Source organism: Ovis canadensis, chromosome 13 (genome assembly GCF_042477335.2).
Source record: "Ovis canadensis isolate MfBH-ARS-UI-01 breed Bighorn chromosome 13, ARS-UI_OviCan_v2, whole genome shotgun sequence".
Classification (NCBI taxonomy): domain Eukaryota; kingdom Metazoa; phylum Chordata; class Mammalia; order Artiodactyla; family Bovidae; genus Ovis; species Ovis canadensis.
The window spans coordinates 63,048,803-63,073,190 of NC_091257.1; the positions used below are offsets into that span (position 1 = coordinate 63,048,803).

General features: G+C 40.9%; 1 protein-coding gene and 1 long non-coding RNA gene across 5 annotated transcripts in view; both read left to right on the forward strand.

The window, feature by feature from the left end:
* The window catches only part of SHLD1 (shieldin complex subunit 1), a 107,784-nt gene extending 89,846 nt beyond the window's left edge, over positions 1-17,938 (forward strand). For all 4 annotated transcript variants that reach the window (XR_011248193.1, XM_069548032.1, XM_069548031.1 and 1 more), the window contains one exon: positions 16,276-17,938. Coding sequence is in view for 3 of the 4 variants with exons in the window: in XM_069548032.1 (XP_069404133.1) it covers positions 16,276-16,718 (443 nt within the window). In the remaining variant the exon portion in view is untranslated. The remainder of the gene's footprint in view (positions 1-16,275) is intronic.
* Positions 17,939-21,024: 3,086 nt separating this feature from the next.
* LOC138417553 (uncharacterized) lies at positions 21,025-22,367 on the forward strand. The gene is made up of 2 exons (XR_011248195.1): positions 21,025-21,120; positions 21,199-22,367. It is a non-coding gene; the product is annotated as an uncharacterized lncRNA (long non-coding RNA).
* The last annotated feature ends 2,021 nt before the right edge of the window (positions 22,368-24,388 follow it).

The following is a 24,388-nucleotide window of genomic DNA, read 5'->3' on the forward strand; positions in this document are numbered from 1 at the left end:
AAGATTCTACATACAGAGTGGCCAAAAGATAAAACACAACCCTAGATGCTAAATGACAAATAGCTTAATACTTACATGTAACAACTCTGCTGCTGGTATTACTCTTGTCACTGTGATAATTATAAAGTAGTGTGTATTTGTTGGACACTTACAGCACACTAGGTTTTTTTAAAATTTGTTGATTTATGGCTGTGCTGGGTCTTCGTTGCTATGCATGGAGTTTCTCTATTTCCAGCAAATGGGGCCTACTCTTTTTCACAGTGTGCAGCTTTCTCCTTGTGATGGCTTCTCTTGTTGCAGAGCACAGGCTCTAGGGCTCTTGGGCTCAGTAATTGTGGCTCACAAGATTAGTAGCTCCACAGCATGTGGAATCTTCCCAGATCAAGGATTGAACACATATCCCCTTCTTTGGCAAGCGAATTCATAACCGCTGGACCACCAGGGAAGTCCCACACTAGGTTTTATACTGAAAGATTATTTAGTTCTTACAGTGGTCCTATGAGGCAGGAGCTGTTATTTCCATTTTACAGATGAGGACATGGAGATTCAGAGATGTTCAGTAACTTTCCCATGGTCACATACCCAGTAAGTGACCACGATAGGATTCAAATTCAAGTCTTCTAAATACAAAGTCCACCTGTGTCTTCTCTGTCAGGACAAAAGCATTCAGATTTCTGATTTCTGATTATGAGCTTTTTTTTTTTTTTTTCACAATAGCCAGAAATTAAAATCACATTAGTCTGTCCTTTAAGGTAGCAGATGTGAAAATATATGTACACTGAAACCATGCTGCCTGCCATTGCATAGAACTAACTTTGAAGTTCCCTTGTGGGAACTGCTTTTAGAACCAGCAAGTGAAACATAAGAAAAGTAGTTTCCTTATGGAGATAAACCTTGTTTTTTAATCTAAGCCCTGTTACTCTGCATGATCACGTACATAATTTATCAGTTTTTGTTCCTAATGCCTCTTGACATTTTCCAAAAAGCTAATTCTGTACTCTGAGGATAGAGATTTGCCACTAACAAGGACATACAGAAGAAGTTTCCAGAGCAAGTAAAGACATTTTCTAAAGAAACTCCAAAATGGTCTCAGCAACATCAACATTTTTAAATTAAGAGCTTACCCCTGCCCCCTAAGGTGATCACTTTGAAGAGGGAACATTCAGTGATATATTTACATACATAAATATGGTCTGGTTTGTTTACTTCCAATTCAGTCTGTCACTTCATAGATATGCTTGACTTTGATTTGATATAGAGTGAAATATGTTTACACAAGTATTTGTTGTTGTTTAGTCATGTCCAACTCTTTGCGACCCCATCAATTATAGCTTATCAGGCTCCTCTGTCCATGGAATTCTCCAGGCAAAAATACTGGAGTGGGTTGCCATTTCCTTCTCCAGAGGATCTTCCCAACCCCAGAATTGAACTCACGTCTCCTGTATTGCAGGTGGATTCTTGACTGCTGAGCTACCAGGGAAACCCTTTGCATAAACATGCATCTAACAAAAATACTGCTGTGTGTAGAGAAACATCAGACTTTCCTTGTCAGTCTCAGAAAGTCTTACTGGTGGTATCAACAGTGGAACTGGCTCGGTTTTGGTAGGAATTCTGTTCCCCTTTAAATCTTACAATTAGGAAATACTGACTTGTGGATTTGGACAGATTGTGAGTAGGCCTGCCTTCTTCAAAGAAAACAGATCAGGTTTCTGCTTCTCTAGCAGAGGAGCATGATCTTCTTACTAAGTATGTCTCCAGCAACACTTCAAGCATCATTTTTAAAGTGCTTACTTTTTCTTACAGTGAAGGTTAAGGTTAAAGTTTCAAGCATAATTTTAATTAGCCACTCACATTTAAATTAACTCTGCTGAAATAAACAGCTATATTCAAAATAGTAATGTTGCTGTAGCAACCTAAATCCAAATCATTTGCTTTTCCTTTCTGTTCACAATTGTTCCTTACTAGCTAGGCCTGGATATGAAACAAATTTGCTGAAAATTCCCATGTAAATGAGGTTTTAAAATAGTTTGGGAGAGGAAAAATACTTTAAAACGATTGCTTTAAAATATACCTTGAAGCTCATAATTCCCAAAGGTTCCTGAAGAAGCTTAGGTCCCTTGTGTGATGGCCTCACCTGGTCATCTCAGCTCAGGGTTCCTGGTACTCAGAATGTGGACGAGGTTGAGGTCATAGTTCTTTTTTCTTTTTGACAATACTCCTTGGAAGGAAAGTTATGACCAACTTAGACAGCGTATTAAAAAACAGAGACATCACTTTGTCAACAAAGGTCCGTCTAGTCAAGGCTATGGTTTTTCCAGTGGTCATGTATGGATGTGAGAGTTGGACTATAAAGAAAGCTGAGCGCTGAAGAATCGATGCTTTTGAACTGTGGTGTTGGAGAAGACTCCTGAGAGTCTCCTGGACTCCAACCAGTCCATCTTGGGAGATCAGTCCTGGGTGTTCATTGGTAGGACTGATTTTGAAGCTAAAACTCCAATACTTTGGCCACCTGATGCAAAGACCTAACTCATTTGAAAAGACCCTGATGCTGGGAAAGATTGAGGGCAGGAGGAAAAGGGGACAACAGAGGATGAGATGGTTGAATGGCATCACTGACTCAATGGACAAGAGTTTGGGTGGACGCCGGGAGTTGGTGATGGGCAGGGAGGCCTGGCATGCTGCAGTTCATGGGACATGACTGAGCAACTGAACTGAACTGAACTGAACATTGAAGTACAGTTGGTTTACAATATTGTGTTAATTTCTATTGTACAGCAAAATGTTTCAGTTATATATACACACATACACATATATATATATTTAAATATTATTTTCCATAATGATTTATCTCATGATATTGAGTACAAGGACTTCTCTGGTGGTCTAGCAGAGAAGAATCTGCCTCCCTATGAAGAGGACGAGGGTTCAATCACTGGTTGGGGAACTAAGATCCCAGATGTCACGGGGCAGCTAAGGCTGTGTACCACAATGAGAGAATCCTGCTTGCTGCAACAAAGACCTAATACAGCAAAAAAAAAAAAAAAAAAAAAAGATATTGAATATAGTTCCCTGTACCTTGTTGTTATCCATCCAATATGTAATAGTTTGCCTTTGCTAACCGCAGACTTCCAGTCTATCCCTCACCCACCAGCCCATCCTTTGGCAACCACAAGTCTGTTCTCTGTGTTTGTGGGGGCCACAGTTCTTGTTCCAGCTCTAGCTAAAATGTTTTGATCCAGAAAGTGAGGAGAGTTGAACCAGGTGACTCCCCATGGCTTTTCTAACAGTGAAAGGGTCAGGTTCTCTGTTCCAGTAACTTAATTGCTACTTAACAAAATATGATCCATTGGATCAGAGAAAAAGCAAGAGAATTCCAGAAAAACATACTCCTGCACCATTGACTATGGTAAAGCCTTTGACCGTGTGGATCACAACAAACTGTGGAAAATTCTTAAAGACATGGGAATACCAGACCATCTCACCTGGCTCCTGAGAAACCTCTATGCAGGTCAAGAAGCAACAGTTAGAACCAGACATGGAACAGACTGGTTCCAAATTGGGAAAGGAGTACATCAAGGCTGTATATTGTCACCCTGCTTATTTAACTTATATGCAGATTACATCAGTGAAATGCTGGGCTGGATGAAGCATAAGCTGGAATCAAGATTTCTGGGAGAAATATCAATAACCTCAGATATGCAGATGACACCATCCTTATGGCAGAAAGTGAAGAGGAACTAAAGAGCCTCCTGATGAAGGTGAAAGAGGAGAGTGAAAAAGCTGGCTTAAAACTCAACATTCAGAAACTAAAGATCATAGCATCTAGTCCTATCACTTCACGGCAAATAGATGGGGAAGCAATGGAAACAGTGACAGACTTTATTTTATTGGGCTCTAAAATCACTGCAGATGGTGACTGCAGCCATGAAATTAAAAGAGGCTTCCTCCTTGAAAGAAAACCTATGACCATTCTCAGTTCAGTTCAATTCAGTTCAGTCGCTCAGTTGTGTCCAACTCTTTGTGATCCCATGAATCGCAGCATGACAGGCCTCCCTATCCATCACCATCTCCTTGAGTTTACTCAAACTCACGTCCATTGAGTCAGTGATGCCGTCCAGCCATCTCATCCTCTGCTGTCCCCTTTTACTCCTGCCCCCAACCCCTCCCAGCATCAGAGTCTTTTCCAATGAGTCAACTCTTCGCATGAGGTGGCCGAAGTACTGGAGCTTCAGCTTCAGCATCATTCCTTCCAAAGAAATCCCAGGGCTGATCTCCTTCAGAATGGACTGGTTGGATCTCCTTGCAGTCCAAGGGACTCTCAAGAGTCTTCTCCAACACCACAGTTCAAAAGCATCAATTCTTTGGCGCTCAGCCTTCTTCACAGTCCAACTCTCACATCCATTCATGACCACTGGAAAAACCATAGCCTTGACTAGACAGACCTTTGTTGGCAAAGTAATGTCTCTGCTTTTCAATATGCTGTCTAGGTTGGTCATAACTTTTCTTCCAAGGAGTAAGTGTCTTTTAATTTCATGGCTGCAGTCACCATGTGCAGTGATTTTGGAGCCCCCAAAAATAAACTCTGATACTGTTTCCACTGTTTCCCCATCTATTTGCCATGAAGTGATGGGACCAGATGCCATGATCTTAGTTTCCTGAATGTTGAGCTTTAAGCCAGCTTTTTCACTCTCCTCTTTCACCTTCATCAAGAGGCTTTTGAGTTCCTCTTCACTTTCTGCCATAAGGGTGGTGTCATCTGCATATCTGAGGTGATTGATATTTCTCCTGGCAATCTTGATTCCAGCTTGTGCTTCTTCCAGCCCAGTGTTTCTCATGATATACTCTGCATATAAGTTAAATGACCATCCTAGACACCATATTAAAAAGCAGAGACATTACTTTGCCAGCAGAGGTCTGTAGAGTCAAAGCTGTGGTTTTTCCAGTAGTCATGTATGGATGTAAGAGTTGGACCATAAAGAAAGCTGAGCGCTGAAGAATTGATGCTTTTGAACTGTGGTGTTGGAGAAGATTCTTGAGAGTTTCTTGGACTGTGAGGAGATCAAACCAGTCAATTCTAAAGGAAATCAATCCTGAATATTCATTGGAAGGACTGATGCTGAAGCTGATGTGAAGAACTGACTCATTGGAAAAGACCCTGATGCTGGGAAAGATTGAAGGCAGGAGAAGGGAATGATAGAGAGCAAGATGGTTGGTGGCATCACCCACTCAATGGACGTGAGTTTGAGCAAGCTCCGAGAGATGGTGAAGGACAGGTAAGCCTTCACCTGGGGTCTACTGGGGTCTCCAAAGGGTCAGACACAACTGAGCGACTGAAAGAAAAGAAGAAAAGGCAATTCAAGCTGTTTTAAAATCAAGCCTCAGGCTAAGCCTCAGTCTCATAGTAAAGAAGAGAATTGTTAAGCATTTCTAGTATCTAAGCTTGTGGTTTCTAAAGGTTGATTATGAATCATCTAGGGAGACTCTTGAATGCCCTACCTGGCTCATCATCACCATCAGTGGTCCTCATTGTGGCAAATGGTAGTTATATGAAAATGATTTTAATTAGGAAAAATAATGAGCCTGTTGGCCTTTTTTGTGCGTTCTTTTTGCCAATCCCTCATCAAGTGACCTTGGAGACTTGGTACTGTCTTAATTTTTTTGTCTGGAAAATGAGATTCAATAAGCTGGATGTGTTCCCAGCCCCTGGATCATGACTTTTTATTAAATGGAGTAGAAACACAGTATCACTTCTTGGTAGTGATAAACTAACACCGAGAGTTGTTTTGCTTGGGAAGCAGGTTTGCGGTTAAAACAAAAACAGGACTTGAGGCTTTTCATGTAGTCTTTTTTTCATCCTCACATTTTTTAAAAAATCTCCTTCAGTCTGGAAAAATCTGGTCTTGAGATTAATTGGAGAAAAGTCAGAAAAGATATTGTTTTCTTTATAATTTTATAAGCCATTAAAAAGAAGACAGAAAAGAGACAAAAACTCAAAAGAAAAATGGTAAAGAATATTAACAGACAGTTTACAGCCAGGAAACCCATATGAAAAGCAGCTCAGCATAGGAGTAATCAGGGAAATGTGAACCCAATAAGGAGATAGAGCTTGAAGCATCTGACATTATCAGGGTTTGGCAAAGCTATGGAGAAACAGGAAAAGCTAGACAGCGCTGGTGGGACTGTAAATGTTGCAACCACTTGGGAAAGTGATTTGGCAGGATCTAGTGAAATTGAAAACGCGTGTTTCCTTCAACTCAGCAATTTCACTCCAGGATATATTTCCAGAGAAAGTCTCACAAGTACACAAGGGCTCACTAAGGCCATGTTTGTGATAGTGAAAAATTAGACACAACCTACATGGCCTTCAGCAAGAGAATGGATGAAAAATAATGCAGTATATTCCCACATTAGAATACTATAAAGCAAAACTTCGTATCTTGAAAATGAAATTGAAAAGACCATCACACATAAAGCAACACTCTGTCTTGCTTATGGATACTTATATATGTAATGTTTAAAAATGGGCTGGAAGAAATCAGTTTCTATGTGGGAATTTCTACTTATATATCAACTTTAATTGAAGTGTTTAATTCTTCTTTAATAGGGAAAAAAGATTTGAAGCAAATATGTCATTAGGTAATTGTCAGTCTGGAGTGGTGTGAACTTGGATATTGTTGTTCTCTGTAATTTTCAGAATTTAATCTCTTCAGAAAATTTTGAATTTTAATCTCTTCAGAAAAAATTTAAAATGACAAGATAAAAGTAAGATAGTTTATAAATCAGACAGTAGAGATTGACCTTTATTAATTGCTCTGGGCTTCTACTCTTAGGGCTGTTCACCTATGACACATATTTTTTTAAATCTTTTCAGCATTCATTTTATTTCTCAGCGGTTGCCATTTAGAGGACTCTGTTCTCTGCCCTTGGCATCTGTTGGGTGATTCATCCATGCTTTTACTTTCAAAAAGATAGAAATACAGACCTAGACTGTGGTTTCAAAAGCACCTGACCACACCATCCATCCTTTGAAGTGTTAATTTGGATTAAATATCCTAATATCAGCATTTCCTTGCCTTTCCTTGAGTATGTGGTTTATGTCCCTTAAAGAAACAGTTTGCAGATTCTAAAATGTATAAACCATCAGGCAAAAGGAGGCTTAAGCTTATGTTTTTCTGGTCATTAATTTTATGTTACTAATGAGATGGGGAATAAAAATGCTGATGCTATTCCTTGAGGGGTGGGGGACAGCCAGATGAAACCAGAAAGAGGAATCTAAGCAAGTTGCTGATAGAGTAGAGTAAACTGAAGCCCTTCACTTGCAGGGCAGTAATCAAAATTTCTTGGACAGCGAGTGGGTAGGAAAAATACCAGGTGTGAAAAAGCAGGGGTAGAAAAAGAGGATTTTCTTAGAATGCAGTAGAACAAATCCACAGAAGGTTTAGTAAAAACAAACAAACAAAAATCTGTAGGTGCATTATTTATACCACACTGGGGTTATTTCTGGCATCAACACTCAACCCTCCCCTACCTTGACCCCAGGTGTGTGTGGTGGAATGTCTCACTGTTGACCAAGATATATCTGCCCCTTCCTCCAGCATCAGCTTAGAAGTGTAATATATCATGATTCATATGTTCATATAGTGGATTTTGTAATCCAGGGCCCTTTTGAGAGTGAAAAAGGATACCATTAATAAGTAATTGAGAGAGCAGGCACAAACTGAGGTTTTCTGAGCAAACATCCCAGTCACCCTAGTGAATACTGGTCACCATAGTAATACACACATTTACATGTACATTTGAAAGTAAAACTTATCAAATAAAACGAAACATCAGAACTTTAAAAATGTATCTACCATGTGCTTGGCCGTGGTGATACAACAGATAATGAGAGTGACAAAAAACCTTGAGTAGGAGAAGATCGACAGTAAACAAACAAAGCACGTATTATTAGAGGCTGTTAGGTTTATATGGAAACTGCAAGACAGGCAAGGGAAATAGGGACAGCTAGGATCTAGGAAGCGAAAGAAATACAGTTTTAAATAGTGTGCTCCAGAAAAGTGTGGCAGACTGAATTATTGTTCACCAGTAATCTCTTTCTCTCCCTATAGGAGAATTTTTCTTCCTCATTCTTTTGAAATCAGGTTTGGCCATAGACTTTAGCATTGGCATTGATACGTGAACAGAAATGACAGTGCCCTCTCAGTGGCTGCCCTACCATGCTCTGTTCCATCTGCTGCCGTCACTAAACAATGTATCACTATGGCCAAGCACATGGTAGATACATTTTAAAAGTTTTGATGTTCTAGGGTAAGGGCAAGGATGATACAGATCCGCTAGTAGTATGACAGAGTGCAAGTAGTAAGAAATAATCATTTGGTGTTTTATGAGATTTGGGATGTGCTTGTTATGTAGCATAACCTAGGCCACCCTAGGCCACTAATACAGAAGGCCTCACTGAGAAGGTAGCAAACATCTGAACGGAGAACTGATGGTGGTGTGGAAACCGATTGTGCAGATATGTGGAACAAGCATGTTCCATGGGGAGGAATAGCAAGTGCAAAGGTTTTGAAGAGGGGACCTTCTTTTCTTTAAAAAAAAAAAAACATATATTTATTTATCTGGCTGCACCAGTCTTAGTTGCAGCATGCAGAATCTTTGTTGCTGCCTGTGGAATCTTTAGTTGCAGCATGTGAACTCTTAGTTGCAGCACATGGGAGCTAGTTCCCCGGTCAGGGATTGAACCTGGATCCCCTGCATTGGGAGCATGGAGTCTTAGCCACTGGACCACCAGGGAAGTCCTGGTTTTGAGGGGGAGCATTCTTGATATGCACAAGAATCAGGAAAGAAGTCAGGATGCAGAGGTGTCAGCACCGGTTTGATTTCCCTGAGGTCTGTAGGGCTGGACGTAGGACTTGTTCTTATTCATCCAGTGATCCTGCTCACTTCTCTTTTCCTCCATAGAGTATGGAGTGAGGCAGCAAGAATGAGAGGAAAGAAGAGGATATAAAGAAAGGAAAAGTAAGTGAGGTTTGGAGCAGGAAGATGCAGCCTAACAGGGGGTGCTCCAGATCTTTGGGCCACAGCCCTGATATACTAAAATTGGTAGGTCACCCATGTAGGGACGTTGGGAGGCCTCTGACTGCTGTCATGAAGGAGATGAGTCAGTGCATCCAAAGTGTGCTAGTGAGTGACCACCCCTCACCAGGACGTCTTCCCCTTCTCCCATTCTCCTTGTTCTCATGCTCGTGACTTTTTCTTAGAGCCACAAGGAACCCAGGGAGCCTCCAACAGACAAACTGAGGCAACAGAGCTACCCTTAGGAGTGCCTGCAGCACCCTGAGAAAGGGGCAGCTCCCCCAGCCCCCGCCCAAGCAACACAGGAGATTATACAAACCACATGTTCCATCTTTCTTTAAATCCTGATCATTCTCCATATTTTTATTAAGTGTTAGGTTAGATTTCTGTCAGCTCTGTACAGCCTTGAAGCCACAGATCCTCCCAATTAGCAGTTGCTGGTAAAAGAAACTCTGGACAAATAAGGCAGAGTAGGCGGCTATTGATGCTTCTGCATGGAGGAGGCAGAGTTCTAAATATCAAATCCATCTAAAAGAAACTTAAAAGTTGAAGGCTAAAATGTTTCACAGAGATAAAAATACCACTGTGCATTTATCAACCGCAGAAGTAGTAGCCTTGGAAGATTTACTGGGAGAAACTCTGGTTAAATATCTGGCTTTCTGAAGGCTAATGGCATTAATCTCAGAATACAACCATTAATCTCAAACGCTCCATGCTAATTGATTGTCTTGGATTACTAAACTCAAATAGCATCTATAACTCCTAAAGATATAAAAGTAGTTTTTGAGTCTATAAGAATCTTAAATATCTATATATTATCACTACTCTCTTTGGTCAAAGAAAATTTAACAATTTACCTCTGGTAGATAGTTGCCCTGGAAGCAATGCATGCAAAAGCATTGTGATGTCAAGCCCCATCCTTCCTGCTTTCTTCTTTCAAATCCTAAAGAAATCTATTCACCATGGAAAGCATATTGAAATAGAAAGGGAAATTCCACCCAATTTATATAACGCCAGAATTATTAGGATTGGGGCCCTCACTGAGAAAATAAAAAGCCGTCTCAAAGCCTTGGAGGGAAGGAATGCATGGTGCTAACAGGTGACCCCCCTAGAAGGCATTCACTATGCAGGTATCAATAGCAAAAATGCTTTGGAGAGCTCAAGGCAAATCAATCTGTTACAACTCTGTGGGATTCATTCAGCATTCAGTTCCCACTCCTTCCAGAATCCTTTGAGCCAGTGTCACTCCCTGGGACTGTAGGGCATTACTGGGATTTGGGGGAAGGATGATTCTCTGATATATGGGATCTTCCATGCATTGTAGGACATTTACATCCTTGATCCCACTCACTAAATGCAAGTAACACTTTCCAGGCACTGACACAAAAGCATCCCCAGTCTGTCCCTAGAGTAGACATTTCTATCCCCAGTTGAGAGCCCAACAAGTCTGAGCTCTAGCAACAGGTAGAATAAGGTGGGGTTTGAATATAGCTGTGAGGATGCTCCACTGAGCAGGAATTGACCAAGTTATCAGATATCCATCTTCTGTCTGTGTGTAGATACATCAGGAAAAGTGGCTGCCTTGGTATACTGGTGAAGAAACAGTAATATATCCAAAAGTTTACCACAGCCACATGATTAAAGAGATGACTTTGTAGTCAGTGGTAAAGCAAATTTTTAAAGGAAATTAAAGTCTGAAATGAACTAGAAGCAGTGTTTAAAAGAACTTATATAGTAAATAACTCAATCCATATTGTCATTACTCTTTTGGAAAGGGGAAGGAGGGTCTCTTTGAAGATGAGTTGCCAGCTGCTTGACATATGCCTGAAAATAGAGATGACAGGCTAGGTTTTTAGGTTCTTCCATGGACACTGAATTTCAAAAATTAAATGAAACATAAAAATGAAACACAGATGAGAAGTTTTAAATCTGCATATCCAAGCTATTGACCCAGAGAAGGCAATGGCAAGCCACTCCAGTACTCTTGCCTAGAAAATCTCATGGACGGAGGATCCTGGTGGGCTGCAGTCCATAGGGTCGCTGAGTCGGACACGACTGAGTGACTTCACTTTCACTTTTCACTTTCATGCATTGGAGAAGGAAATAGCAACCCACTCCAGTGTTCTTGCCTGGAGAATCCCATGGGGGAGCCTGGTGGGCTGCCATCTCTGGGGTCTCACAGAGGCGGACACGACTGAAGCGACTTAGCAGCAGCAGCAAGTTACTGACCAGCTATTTAATAAGTACACACGCTACTACTTGGAGTGTCACTGCGTAGCTCTCCTTCTCTCCCCACTTCTTCGCATTGACCCTCCCCAGGCCCTGGCTTCCTGCCTTTTCCCCCAGGATGAGATCATCTGTGGGAAAGAAGGTGGAAAGGGACACCTCACCCTGTCATGGTGGGATCCTTCCCTTTTCCCTTTCCCCTCACCTCTCTAATGGCAGTACATTTGTTGGGCGACTATATTTGCCAATCCCTGGACTAAGGCTTTTGTGATTGTTTTAATTTTATAGTAGGCTACCCAAAGAAATTTTAACAATTATTCCTTCAGAGGTTTGTTTTAATTTTTTTTTCTTGAAACAATCTCAAACGCATAGAAATTCGGAAGTATGATATAAAGTTTGTTTTTTTCATGATTTGAAGGTACGTTGCCAGCTTGTTGCCCACCACCTCTGATTTTCCTACAAATAAGGACATTGTCCTACAAAGTCCAGTGAAACCATGAAAATCAGAAAAGTAACATTAACTCGTTACTACCATCTAATCCCCAGACTCCATTCAAGGGGCCCAAGAATGTTCTGCAAAAGGAGCCAGAGGAAATCCCATGCTACATTTAGTTGTCCTGTCTCTGTAGTCTCCTTCAGTCTGGAACAGTTGCTTTGGAACAGTCTGGAACCTTTCTTTGGTTTTCATGAACTTGGCACCTCGGAAGAGTACGGGCCATTCATTTTATAGAATTTCTCTTGATTTGGTTTTGTCTGCCGCTTCGTCATAATTGTTTCAGGTGCTACACCTTTGGCAGGACTATCCGAGAAGTGATGCTGGGCCTTCTTGTTCACCAGATCAGGTCACACATGATTTTGATTTGTCCTGTTACTGATGTTGCTCTTAGATCCCTTGTGTAGGGTGATACTTGCCATGCTTGTCCACTATATATGAAGTTATTCTTTCTCCTTTCATAACTAATAAGTATCTTATGGGAAGGTACTATGAGCTGTAAATAGCCTGTTTCTCATCAAACTTTCAGTTATTTTATGGATTCATGTTCTGGGCTTATACTTCCCTGCCACCAACCTGGAATCAGCCATTCTTCAAGGTGCTTTGCATGTATTATCTTAGTCAGTTCTCACAACATGAGAATCATGAGCTAATAACTGGTAGTATTTCCATTTTTCACATGAAGAGACTGAGTCTCAGAGATGTTAAGTAATTTACTCAGTGTTTGCACAACTTGAACTTGGCAGAGCAGGGATTTGAATTTGGGTCTACTTGACTTTGGAAACGGTGTTATGAATCACTCTGCTTTAGATGATTCCAAACTTTCCACTCTGTTTATTCACATCACCTTCCACATTATAGTATTGACCTATATGGATAAGAAAGTTGCTATTGGAAACTGTTTAGCATTCCAAGTCGGGTGGCTAGGAAGTCCTCTCCTAGAAAGAGGCCAGCTTCTGCCTCCCTCACCTTCCACCCATCCAGGAGGCTGCAGTTAAGTAAGGGGCTTATTGGGGGGAATGTAGGCAGAAGTTCTGGGCATATCAACAACAAAGGAAATTTCTTTTTCTTTTTAAAAAATTGCATTTTATTTTTTATGATTGAGGGGCCTGGGACATAGTTTTAGGCTTGCTGAAATCCAGTGTAATGGATATACCATCTCTGCCACTAAATTCTTTGAAAAGCCATGGTCTCCGTTGTCTGTCCCAGGAATCTGTCTGGCCACTCTATGAATTCCCTCTCCTTCTGCCTCCATGCTGGGTCTCAGGCTGCTGAAGATATAGCCAACTAGTAGAGGAGGATATTGACAGCAGCCATGGAGTTGTTTAGTTTCTGCTGCTTCTTGCCACATGGCCTTGTTCACTAACCCTCCTCCTGTTTCCATGGCTCCTGATGGCTGGTCCCTTCATAAGACTGCATGTAACCTCCAAAGAGGCACCCCTCACTATTTCTGCTACATGCTGATCCTTCCCTAACACTGCATTTGTCCTTTGTATCCACACTGTCCCCAGTCAATATCATCCCATCTTTGTGTATTTACAACACACACACACACACACACACACACACACACATCCTGTAAGTATTTTCCAGTTGTTTGATGTCTAGAGGTATGTCTTCTCTTTCTAATTGAGGTCCATTTGAAGTGTGAGTCTCAGGTGAAGGCCATGGTCTTGAGCATCCTCTGTGTATTTTGTAGCAACTTGTAATGAGTTACACTGATATCATTAGATTGCTCTTAAATGTGTGTTGAATCAGTGAATGCTTGTCCACATGTGGCCCTGCATGTGTCTCTCAGAACTTATGTCCACATTCTTTTTGTATACTCTAGTGCTTTGGATTATACTTTTCCATTCCCTGTATTACCATAGAAGTTCTGGGAGAGAGATCATTTAGTAAAACTTTTGTTTTATAGACAAGAAAGCCAAAGCTCAGTAAGATGTCATGTCTACCTGGTAGGAAAACTAGAGTCAAAACATCAAATCCTGCCTCCTTTTCTAAAACTTCACCCAGTGTGTTGTTCAACTTTCTTCATCTTTAGCAAGTACAAATATTTTTATTATAACTATTAATTGAGTTAGTAAGGGCAGGGTATGTGTGAAATTAAAGCTAATAATTTAGTAAAGCTTATGTCATAGTGAAAAAAGGAAAATATATTTTGATTTAAAGTATGAAGTTTTAAAGAATAAAACTGCTAGCTGTATAAGGAATTCTGCAACTTGCAAATTAATTTTTTGTATAAAGTCTTTTCTAGAGCACATCAATAGGAACATTGTTTCAAATGACCTAAAGGATTCCCATGTTAAGAATTAGGATGTCCAGAGAGGAACACGTTAGATCAAGAACTAAGATTTGTCTTTAGATCTGGTTTCTTCTTTATTATTAAATCACTTAGTTTATTTGTTACCCCTCCTTTAAAAAGCACAGAAATGGTAACTTTAATTTAGAGGTAAAGAGTCTAAAGGATTCTTATAGGGAGTAGAAAAGAAAATGTCTGAACTGTATAAAGGCCCAGAACTGTATGTTAGGGGCCATTGCTGTGTTTATGCCATGAATTCCTTTGGCATCTGGTATAGCTGCTCAACTTCTCAGAATAATGTTTTTAAATGTATGAATTAAAATATGTAGGATTACTAAGGAAAAAATATTGAAATATTAAAACATTTAAAGAACAAAGATATGATATTGTAATCAACATATAATGCTTTTTATTAACACTTATATAATAAGATCCAGTATCAGAAGTAATAACTATGGTGATTTCAGAGCAGTGTGTCTTCCGACTACTCAGGCTGCTGTAACAAAGTACAATCAACTGGGAGGCTCACACAAAAGAAATGCATGTATCTTCTCATGGTTCTGGAGCCTGGAAGCCTGAGATCAGGGTATCAGCATGGACTTTCCTTCTTGCTTACAGAGGATCACCTTTTCATTGTGTGCTTACATGCTCACATGTCCTTTCCATGGTTCTTGCACATGGGGGCGGGGAGGGGGAGGGAAGGGGAGAGAGAGGGATCTCTTCCTCTTCTTATAAGGCCTTCAAGTCCTGTCTGATTAGGGCCTCACCCTTATGACTTAATTTAACCTTAATAACCTTAAAGTCTCATCTCTAATTACAGTCACATTAGGGATTAGGCCTTCAACATATGAATTCTGGAGGGAGAGTTTGGTCCATACATAGTGATAAGCATAAGTGATATTTTAAAACATCTTCAACAAACTTTAATATGAAATAAAAATAGCTGTGATCTGTTGGTAACAGAGTCACAGATGCTGCTGCTAATAAGTTTGTTGCCTACATTCTTTATGGAAGGAAATTCTTAATTTCAGGTAGAGGTTAATGAAAATAAGGTTTTTCCCCCATTCTAGTTCATAAACACCCTGAATTTCTATATAAGGACTCCCAGGTTAAGAGCCCCTGCCTGATACATGCAAGTAAGATATTCTTATTTTGAGGAAATGAGTGGCATAATCCCTAGATAGTGGGAACAGATTCTGAAATCAGGTTATTCTATTCATTGCCAGTTACCAAGGAACAGTTCAGTTCAGTTGCTGAGTCATGCCCAACTCTTTGCAACCCCATGGATTGCAGCACTCCAGGCCTCCCTGACCATCACCGTCTCCCGGAGCTTGCTCAAACTCATGTCCATTGAGTCAGTGATGCCATCCAACCATCTCATCCACTGTCGTCCCCATCTTCCACTGTCTTCAACCTTTCCCAGCATCAGGGTCTTTTCCAATGAGTCAGTTCTTCACATCAGGTGGCTAAAGTATTGGAGCTTCGGCTTCAGCATCAGTCCCTCCAATGAATATTCAGGACTGATTTCCTTTAGGATTGGCTGGTTTGATCTCCTTGCAGTCCAAGGGACTCTTGAGATTCTTCTCCAACACCACAGTTCAAAAGCGTCAGTTTTTTGGCACTCAGCTTTCTTTATGGTCCAACTCTCACATCCATACATGACTACTGGAAAAACCATAGCTTTGACTCTGTAGACGTTTGTCAGCAAAGTAATGTCTCTGCTTTTTAATATGCTGTCTAGGTTGGTCTTAGCTTTTCTTCCAAGGAGCAAGCGTCTTTTAATTTCATGGCTGCAGTCACCATCAGTAGTGATTTTTGGAGCCCAAGAAAATAAAATCTGTCACTGTTTCCATTGTTTCCCCATCTATCTGCCATGAAGTGATGGGACCAGATTGCATGATCTTCAGTTTTTGAATGTTGAGTTTTAAGCCTACTTTTTCACTCTCCTTTTTCACTTTCATCAAGAAGCTCTTTAGTTCCTCTTCGCTTTCTTCCATAAGGGTGGTGTCATTTGCGTATCTGAGGTTATTGATATTTCTCCCAGCAGTCTTGATTCCAGCTTGTGCTGCATCCAGGACCAAGGAACAGTATGTTAACTGAAAAGAAATATCATTTGCTCTTGCCTTGCTTTCTGATATTTTAAAATATGTGTTTGACTATTGGAATGTGTTTTGTCTTGCAGACAGCAGTAACCTAAATACTGAGCAAAATGATTCCTGGACCTCTGAGAACTCCTGGCTTTACCTTTCTGTGAAGGGCCAACCAGAAACCAAGGAAGAGGATGATGGTCTTCGGAAATCTCTGGATAAATTCTATGAAGTATTTGGCAATCCACAGCCAGCCTCTGGAAATTCACTCTCCACATGTGTCTGCCAGTGCCTGTCTCAGAAAATCAATGAACTGAAGGACCAGGAGAACCAAAAGTATACCCTCCGCAGTTTTCAAATGGCTCGGGTCATCTTCAACCAGAGTGGCTGCTCCATCTTACAGAAACATTCCAGGGATGCCCATTTCTACCCACTCAGAGACGGAAGTACGTCTCTACAGGATGAAAAGCTGACCCCAGGACTTTCAAAAGATATTATTCATTTCCTCTTGCAGCAGAACTTGATGAAAGACCAGTAACTGATGCCTGGTGGTGAGAGCAGGTGTATCGGGGCAGGAGGAGGGTATCCCTGTGGCCAGTACCGTTGGTGCATCACCCAGAACCCATCAGGTCTCCTGCCAGCTTGGTGTGCCCAGCCCCCAGCTAAGTGCTTTGCAGGCCAAGGCTGGCATCTGTGATCTGATCCTGGAGCCAGTCCAGTCCAAATGGAGAGCTGGCAGTGTCTGGTGGTTTTATTGCCTTTAGGCCATCCCTTTGACCTAAGGCCAGTGATCAAGTGGTTTGGGAGTCTAAAGATCCATCTTCCTTCTTTCCAGGAAGGACATGCTCTGAGGCACCATTCAAATACAAGAGCTCCCCTCCTGGTCAGATCAAAGCTGGGGTTTCACTAGCTCACCCTTTCCTGGCTCCTTCCGTTCTCCGCCCTCCTTCTCTCATTCAATTACTGGTGTCTCCTGGGAGTATTTCTATAATAAATCTCCTATACCTGAACCCTTGACTCAGAGTCTACTTCTGGAAGAAACTGACCTAAGAGAACAGGCTTCCATTGATGAGTTTTTGTTTTGTTTTGTTTTGTTTTTTTTGGCCCCACTGACTAGGGATAGAGCCTGGGCCCCCTGCAGTGGGAGTGTGGAGTCCTAACCACTGGACTGCCAAAAAGTCCCTTGATTTAGTTTTTTTGAAGGGTACAAAGCCTTATGCTGAATCAAATATAAGAATTCAATCAAGTTGTAAAACTGTGACCATGTGATGAGAACGTGTGTCCTCAAATAATTTAAATATGGTTCCAAAAGGTGCATCACATCTTAATCATACCTTTGCTTCTCCAGTGCCAGAGTTTCCTGTTTTATACTCACTGGATATGGAAGGAACATTTGAACCATCTAAAATAAGAGCTAAGATTCTCAAATTAAAAGAAAAAAAGTCTGTTCATCTCGACCAGATTGTAAATATGAGAGGTGAGAAAAAAACAAATGTGTAGCACTCACCAAAGTATGTGTAAACTCATTTATGATATGCTGGATTGATGGATGCAGCCTTGAAAACTTGTGGTGGAAGAGGAAAAGGAATCATTTTCCCAAGTGGACTCCTTCTTCTCATTTTTGCTTCCGCCTGCCTGTTGCCCACACCCTCTGTCACCCTCTGAACAATGGGTACCTCACCCCTGTCCTGCCCTTGCTTGGTCAGGAGCAGCTTCATTTAAAAAATTTTTTTTAATTAAAAAAATTTTATTGATGTATCATTGATTTACAGTGTTGTGTTGGTTTCAAGTGTGCACCAAAGTGAAGCAGTTACACATATACCCACTCCTTTTAAAATTCTTTTTCCGTATAAGCCACTGTAGAATATTGAGTAGAGTTCTCTGTGCTCTGCAGTAGGTCCTTATTAGTCATTTATTTTATATATAGTAGTGTGTACATGTCAGTCTCAATCCTCTAATTTATCCCTGCTCCTGCACCCTTCTCTATGTCTGTGCTCTATTTCTGTTTTCTAGATGAGTTCATTTGTACCCTTTTTTCAGATTCCACATATAAGCGATATCATATGATATTTGTCTTTCTCTGTCTGACTTATTTCACTCAGTATGACAATCTCTAGGTCCATGCTGCTGCAAATGGCATTATTTTGTTCCTTTTTAAGGGGAATGGCTTTGAAATAGCCCAAGCAAGCCTGTGCTGGTAGGTCCTCTGCTCTTCAGCTGTATCCTTAAGGTTTGTTTGAGATTCATTTGGTAGAAGGACATCTCCCAGCACCAGGCTCCCTGAAATTGTAATCGGAAGCCTCGTGCTAACCCCTCTCTCCAAGGTCATTGGCACAAATTGCACTAAAGTGTTCTGTCACTTGACAGGGGGACTATGAGAAAAGCTGGCAACACTGAGTAATTAGATTTTGAGCAACTCTAGGGGAAATTTAATTAGCATGAGACTCCATAGGTTTCCAGAAAGCAGAGTATGCACATAGATCAGCTTACATGTGTATATTAACAGTGAGTGAGGGTGCCCTCTCAAACCAAATGTCTTGTAGATTCTTGACTAGAGAGAGAAGCCTTTTAAAAGTTTGGAAATACACACTATGGCTTCCAGTTCTGGGAGAAACAAATGTGGGAACAGTATCCACCTCAAAATACAGCACCATTGGAAGGAGACCTAACAGGAAGGAAATAGGAAATGAACAGTCCTTTGAGAAAACAAGACTCCAGGTCTTCCTCTGGCAACCAGTTATCTGCATTTTCTCCATGGGCTTCTCCTATTCAGCTGGCCCCCCAATAACTGTCAAACCATGAGGACTTATAATTGAAAAACTACAGGTAGTTTTATTGTTTTTTAATGTGAAGTTAATCCATAGAGGCCCTTGACTGCTGTTGTTTTTGTTCAGCCACTAAGTCATGTCTGACTCTTTGCAAGCCCATGGACTGCAGCACACCAGGCTCCTCTGTCCTTCACTATCTCCCAAAGTTTGTTCAAATTCATGTCTGTTGAGTTGGTGATGCTATCTAACCATCTCACCTTCTGTCACCCTTTTCTCCTTTTGCCGTCAGTCTTTCCCAGCATCAGGGTCTTTTCCAGTGAGTTGGCTCTTCCCATCAGGTGGCCAAAGTATTGGAGATTCAGCTTCAGCATCAGTCCTTCCTATGAATATTTGCAGTTGGCCTCCTGTAGGATTGACTGTAGGTTTGATCTCCTTGGAGTCCAAGAGTCTTCTCCAACACCACAATTCAAAAGCATCAGTTCTTCATTGCTCAGCCTTCTTCAGAGCTTCGCTGATAGCTCAGTTGGTAAAGAATCCACCTGCAATGCAGGAGACCCCAGTTCAATTCCTGAGTTGGGAAGATCCCCTGGAGAAGGGAAAGGCTACTCACTCCAGTCTTCTGGCCTGGAGAATTCCATGGACTGCATAGTCCATGGGGCTGCAAAGAGTCAGACATGACTGAGCAACTTTCACTTCTTAGCCTTCTTCAAGGTTCAACTCTCACATCTGTACATGACTACTAGAAAAACCATAGCTTTGACTATATGGCCCTTTGTCAGCAAAGTGATGTCTCTACTTTTTAATATGTTGTAGTTTTTAGCATATTCAGTCACTAAATTATTGGAGATTATTTTCCATGGCTATCAACAGAAGGAAACTAGATTATTTTATACTGTTTTTAAAGGACAAAAGATACAAGGTATTTGAATTTCCATACTAAGAAGTAGCCGCTTCTATTTGGTGGTAATATTTTAGTATCAGTGACTTTGTAACCTTGATTAACATCAGTGCTGTGGGTGTTCAGAAAAAAAGGTAAACTCTGAAAGCAGAGAATTTAGAAGTCTAAAAGCCAGAATCACTTCAGGGTAAAAAAAAAAAAAAAAAAAAAGTGTGGTGTGTGCTTTCTTGTATCTGAGTAAGTGGTTGTGACAGGTCAGTACAAAATATTTGTTTCCCTGCAATTTCGCTCTTAATTTGATCTTCATGCTGTTAGGATGGCATTTTCCATTTATTTCTGTTTTCCTTTAATATAGACTAAGAGATAAGGATATTAAGACTCTGGTCTCTGGTATCATTGTCTAATTCTGCCCTACAGATCACTTCATTGACATCTTAGCCTATGAACATTCTATCTAGGATATCATCTTTGGTCCATTTCAGAAGTCTATGGAAGGATGGATTTGCTTGCAGGAACCTCCAGACTCTAAGGAGGAGAAACATATTTTAATATATTTGTGTAACTGCTTTTCACTTTATTAGTCTGTTTCTTTGTATGAAGTATGTATGTAATAGATCATATTACTGGTAATTAACAAAAAACAATACAGTGATACTTTTTATTTAAAGTTTTCAAAGTTTACTTTTTAAACCTTTTATTGGTTTTAATCATACAAAAGAGTGTTTATAAGTGAACATCTTGAAGATTTTTACAAACTGACCCTCCCGATCAACCAGCATCCCACTCTAGCAACAGATATTACCAGCTGGCCCTGAGTGGAGATTTTCAAAGAACTAATTAGAATGGTTTGCTCAGATCAGTGTTTCTCAAACTACTTGTAGTATACAAAAGAACTTTAGGTGCTGCTAGGTGGACAATGTTTATTTTCATTGTTGTCTTTTCAATTTATGTTAGAAAAATAAAACTACTATGTCAGATGTATACTTTCAAAGATATTACATGTAGTTGTTCAGTTACTAAGCCGTGTCTGATTCTTTGCGACCCCATGGAGCATGCCAGGCTCCTCTGTCCTCCACGATCTCCTGGAGTTTGCTCAAATTCACGTCCATTGAGTTGGTGATGCTATCTAACCATCTCACCCTCTGTCACCCTCTTCTTTTGCCTTCAACCTTTCCCAGCCCCAGAGTCTTTTCCAATGAGTCAACTCTTCACATCAGGTGGCCAAAGTACTGGAGCTTCAGCTTCAGCATCACTCCTTCCAGTGGATATTCAAGGTTGGTTTCCTTTAGGATTGACTGGTTTGATCTCCCTGTAGTCCCAAACTACATGGTTTTTTGCTTGTTTTTCAGCAGAAACTCCTGTATATCGAGGCTCCTCCCTTACCTCTTGGAACAGTTCCCCAGTGCTATCTGAGGGTGCCTTCCCAGGCTGTAGTCCTCAGTAAGGTCCCTGAGTAAAGTGCAACTCACAACTGTGAGTTGTGTGTGTTTATTTTTCCAGTGCTCAGTATGAATAGCTGCTTGATGTAAGTCATCACAGAAATGCAGTTTTTAAAAAGTGTTGCCGTTTTAGAGTCTATATGATTGGTAAGAAACTGAAAAGATCAATCCTGTCTGGTGATAACAAAGATGTGGGGACATGGCAGTCCAGAATGAAAACACATCTCACAATTTGCAATTGAGTAAGTAATGGAAAATTAGAAATATAGACCCAGACTTGCCGCATGCCCGTTCCATGCTTCTCATTGCCCTTGGACTAGCAGCTGGTCCTGCCCATCCCATTGCTTTACCTTTGCTACAGCCACAGGGACTTCTCAGTTGCTAAACCTGGCCACCTCCTTAACCAACAGTTTTTGGGTAAGACCATGAATTCCTTAATAAGGCTAACCATCATTTCAAACACCCCTGTTACTGGCCCCATTTTACAGATGGGGAAACAGGCACAGAAAGCTAATAGAGAGTGGAAGAAGTACCAGAGCCCATATCTAACCCGGAGCTATCCTTCTCAGCTCCCTGCTCCCAAATGTTAACCTTCCTCCCACCCCAGGGCCACCCACAGTGTGCCTTCCTCAGAGAAGCTTTCATACTCCCTCCACCTCCCACCACTGCTGGGAGGGGCTTCTACCTTCCATGTAGTTCTACAGCACTGAGCATCACCTTCACAGCTTGATTTCTCCAAATGAACGTAACAATGCAATGTAGTACATGGCTTAAGTCTCCCCCCACCTCACCATCTCCCACCCTCACCAAAGGAATGAGAGCTCTATCTTCTTCACCCATGCCTAGCGTGTCCAGGCTGGCAAACAGTGATACTCATTTACATTTATAGAATAAAATGTAGAAAAACGTCTCTAGTGCTTAGAGATGTGTACTGAAGAATTCAGCAGTAAAATGTCATAATGGTTGTAATTTACTTTTAAACACTTAAATGGAAGCAAGATGAAGCAGATATGATCAATTTCATTTGTATGCTGCTTTGTATACTTCCAAATAAATGACACGCCAATTTGCTTTTGTCTGCATTTTGACTTAAAACTTTTTTTTTTTCCATTTTCTCTCTCTGTTCCCTTTCCCCCAGGTCACTTTGCAGTGGTTGACTCTCTCAGATTGTACTTTCCTTCACAGAGGAAAACCACTTTCCCTAACTGTCAGAGAACACAATCTCCATGAGCAAGTTTACATTCAGAGAAAGCCCCCCCTTTTTTCCCTTTAATTTTTGTTTTTTCTTGGAGTTTGGTTGGTTTACAATCCACAGTATATATATATATATATATTAAAAACATTATACAGCTTAATAGAAAAGCAAACATACAACCCAATTAAGAAATGGGGAGAGGATATGAGTAGACATTTTCCCAAAGAAGACATGCAAACGGCCAACAAGTACAGGAAAACATGTTTAACGTCACTAGTCATCAGTGACATCACAGCTGTCACTCATCATTACAATTTGCATTTGTAAAATGCAAGTCAAATCTACAACAAATATCACCTCACACCTATAAGAATTGTGATTACCAATTCTGTGTGGAAAGGATGTGGGAAAAAGGGAACCCTTATGTACTACTAGCAGAAATACAAATTAGTGTAGCCACCATGGAAAACAGTAAGGTGGCTCCTCAAAAAATTAAAACCAGAACTACCATGTAACCCAGCAGTTCTACTTCTGTATCCATCCAAAGGAAACAATAACACTATCGTGAAATATATCTGCACCCCAGTGTTCAATGCAGCACCACCCAAATAGCCAAGACGTGGAATCAACAAGAGTTCATAAAGAAATGAATGGATTTTTTAAAATGTGGCATACTGCTGCTGCTGCTGCTGCTAAGTCGCTTCAGTTGTGTCCGACTCTGTGTGACCCCATATACGGCAGCCCACTAGGCTCCTCTGTCCCTGGGACTCTCCAGGCAAGAATACTGGAGTGGGTTGCCATTTCCTTTTCTAATGCATGAAAGTGAAAGGTGAAAGTGAAGTCGCTCAGTCGTGCCCGACTCTTAGCGACCCCATGGACTGCAGCCTACCAGGCTCCTCCGCCCATGGGATTTTCCAGGCAAGAGTACTGGAGTGGGTTGCCATTGCATTCTCCGAAAATGTGGCATATATACCATCAAATATTACTCAGTCATAAAAAGAAGGAAATCCTGTCATTTGTGACAACATAGATGGATCTTGAGGGCATGACACTAAGTGAAATCAGAGAAAACAAATACCAGTACTGTATAATCTCACTTATATGTGAAATCCCCCTCCAAAAAAAAACAAAAAAGAAGAAACTGAAGCCATAGAAAGAATAGACTGATGGTTGCCAGAGGCAGTGGGTGAACTGCTTGAAGGTGGTCAAAAGCTACAAATGTCCAGTTCTAAAATAAGTTATAGGGATGTAATGTACTGCATAGTAAGTATAGTTAATAATACTGTATTACATACTTGAAAGTTTCTGAGAGATTGTTTTTTCAATCTTTTACTGTTAATTCTCCATTAGGATATGAAAGGCGCCAGGGAAAGGCCATGGTCAGGAATGCAGAGTGCACCCTCTTCAGTGGTACTAGCTTAGCTGCTCATGTTTATGGAAGATTTCCCTCTCTCTTTTTTATTTTTAATTTTTTTCCTTTTTTTTTCTAAAATAACCAGCTTGTGGGATCTTGGTTCCCCACTCAGAGATCAAACCTGGGCCTCTGGCAGTGAAACTGTGGAGTCCTAACCACTGGACCACCAGGGAATTCACATGTTTTAGTTCCTTGTAAGAACAGCAGTAGCTGAGAAGCTCGTAAGCTGCCAGCACCATAGAAAGCCCAGTGACAATCCCTTTCTTCATATTGAAATATCAGTAATACCAGTAATAACTTCTTCAAAATGCTCCAGCAATGTGTTTAGAGATGAAATCCTGGATTAGTATCCAGTGTGGCAGCTCCCCTAATTTGACATCCAGGAGCTCCTTCTTCAGGGGATGACTGACGCCATCTTGGAGTCCTGGCTGTTTGCTCCAATATGAACTCTTCTTTGTTAAGCAAGGTTTGAAGAATAACTAAAGGCCTTCCCA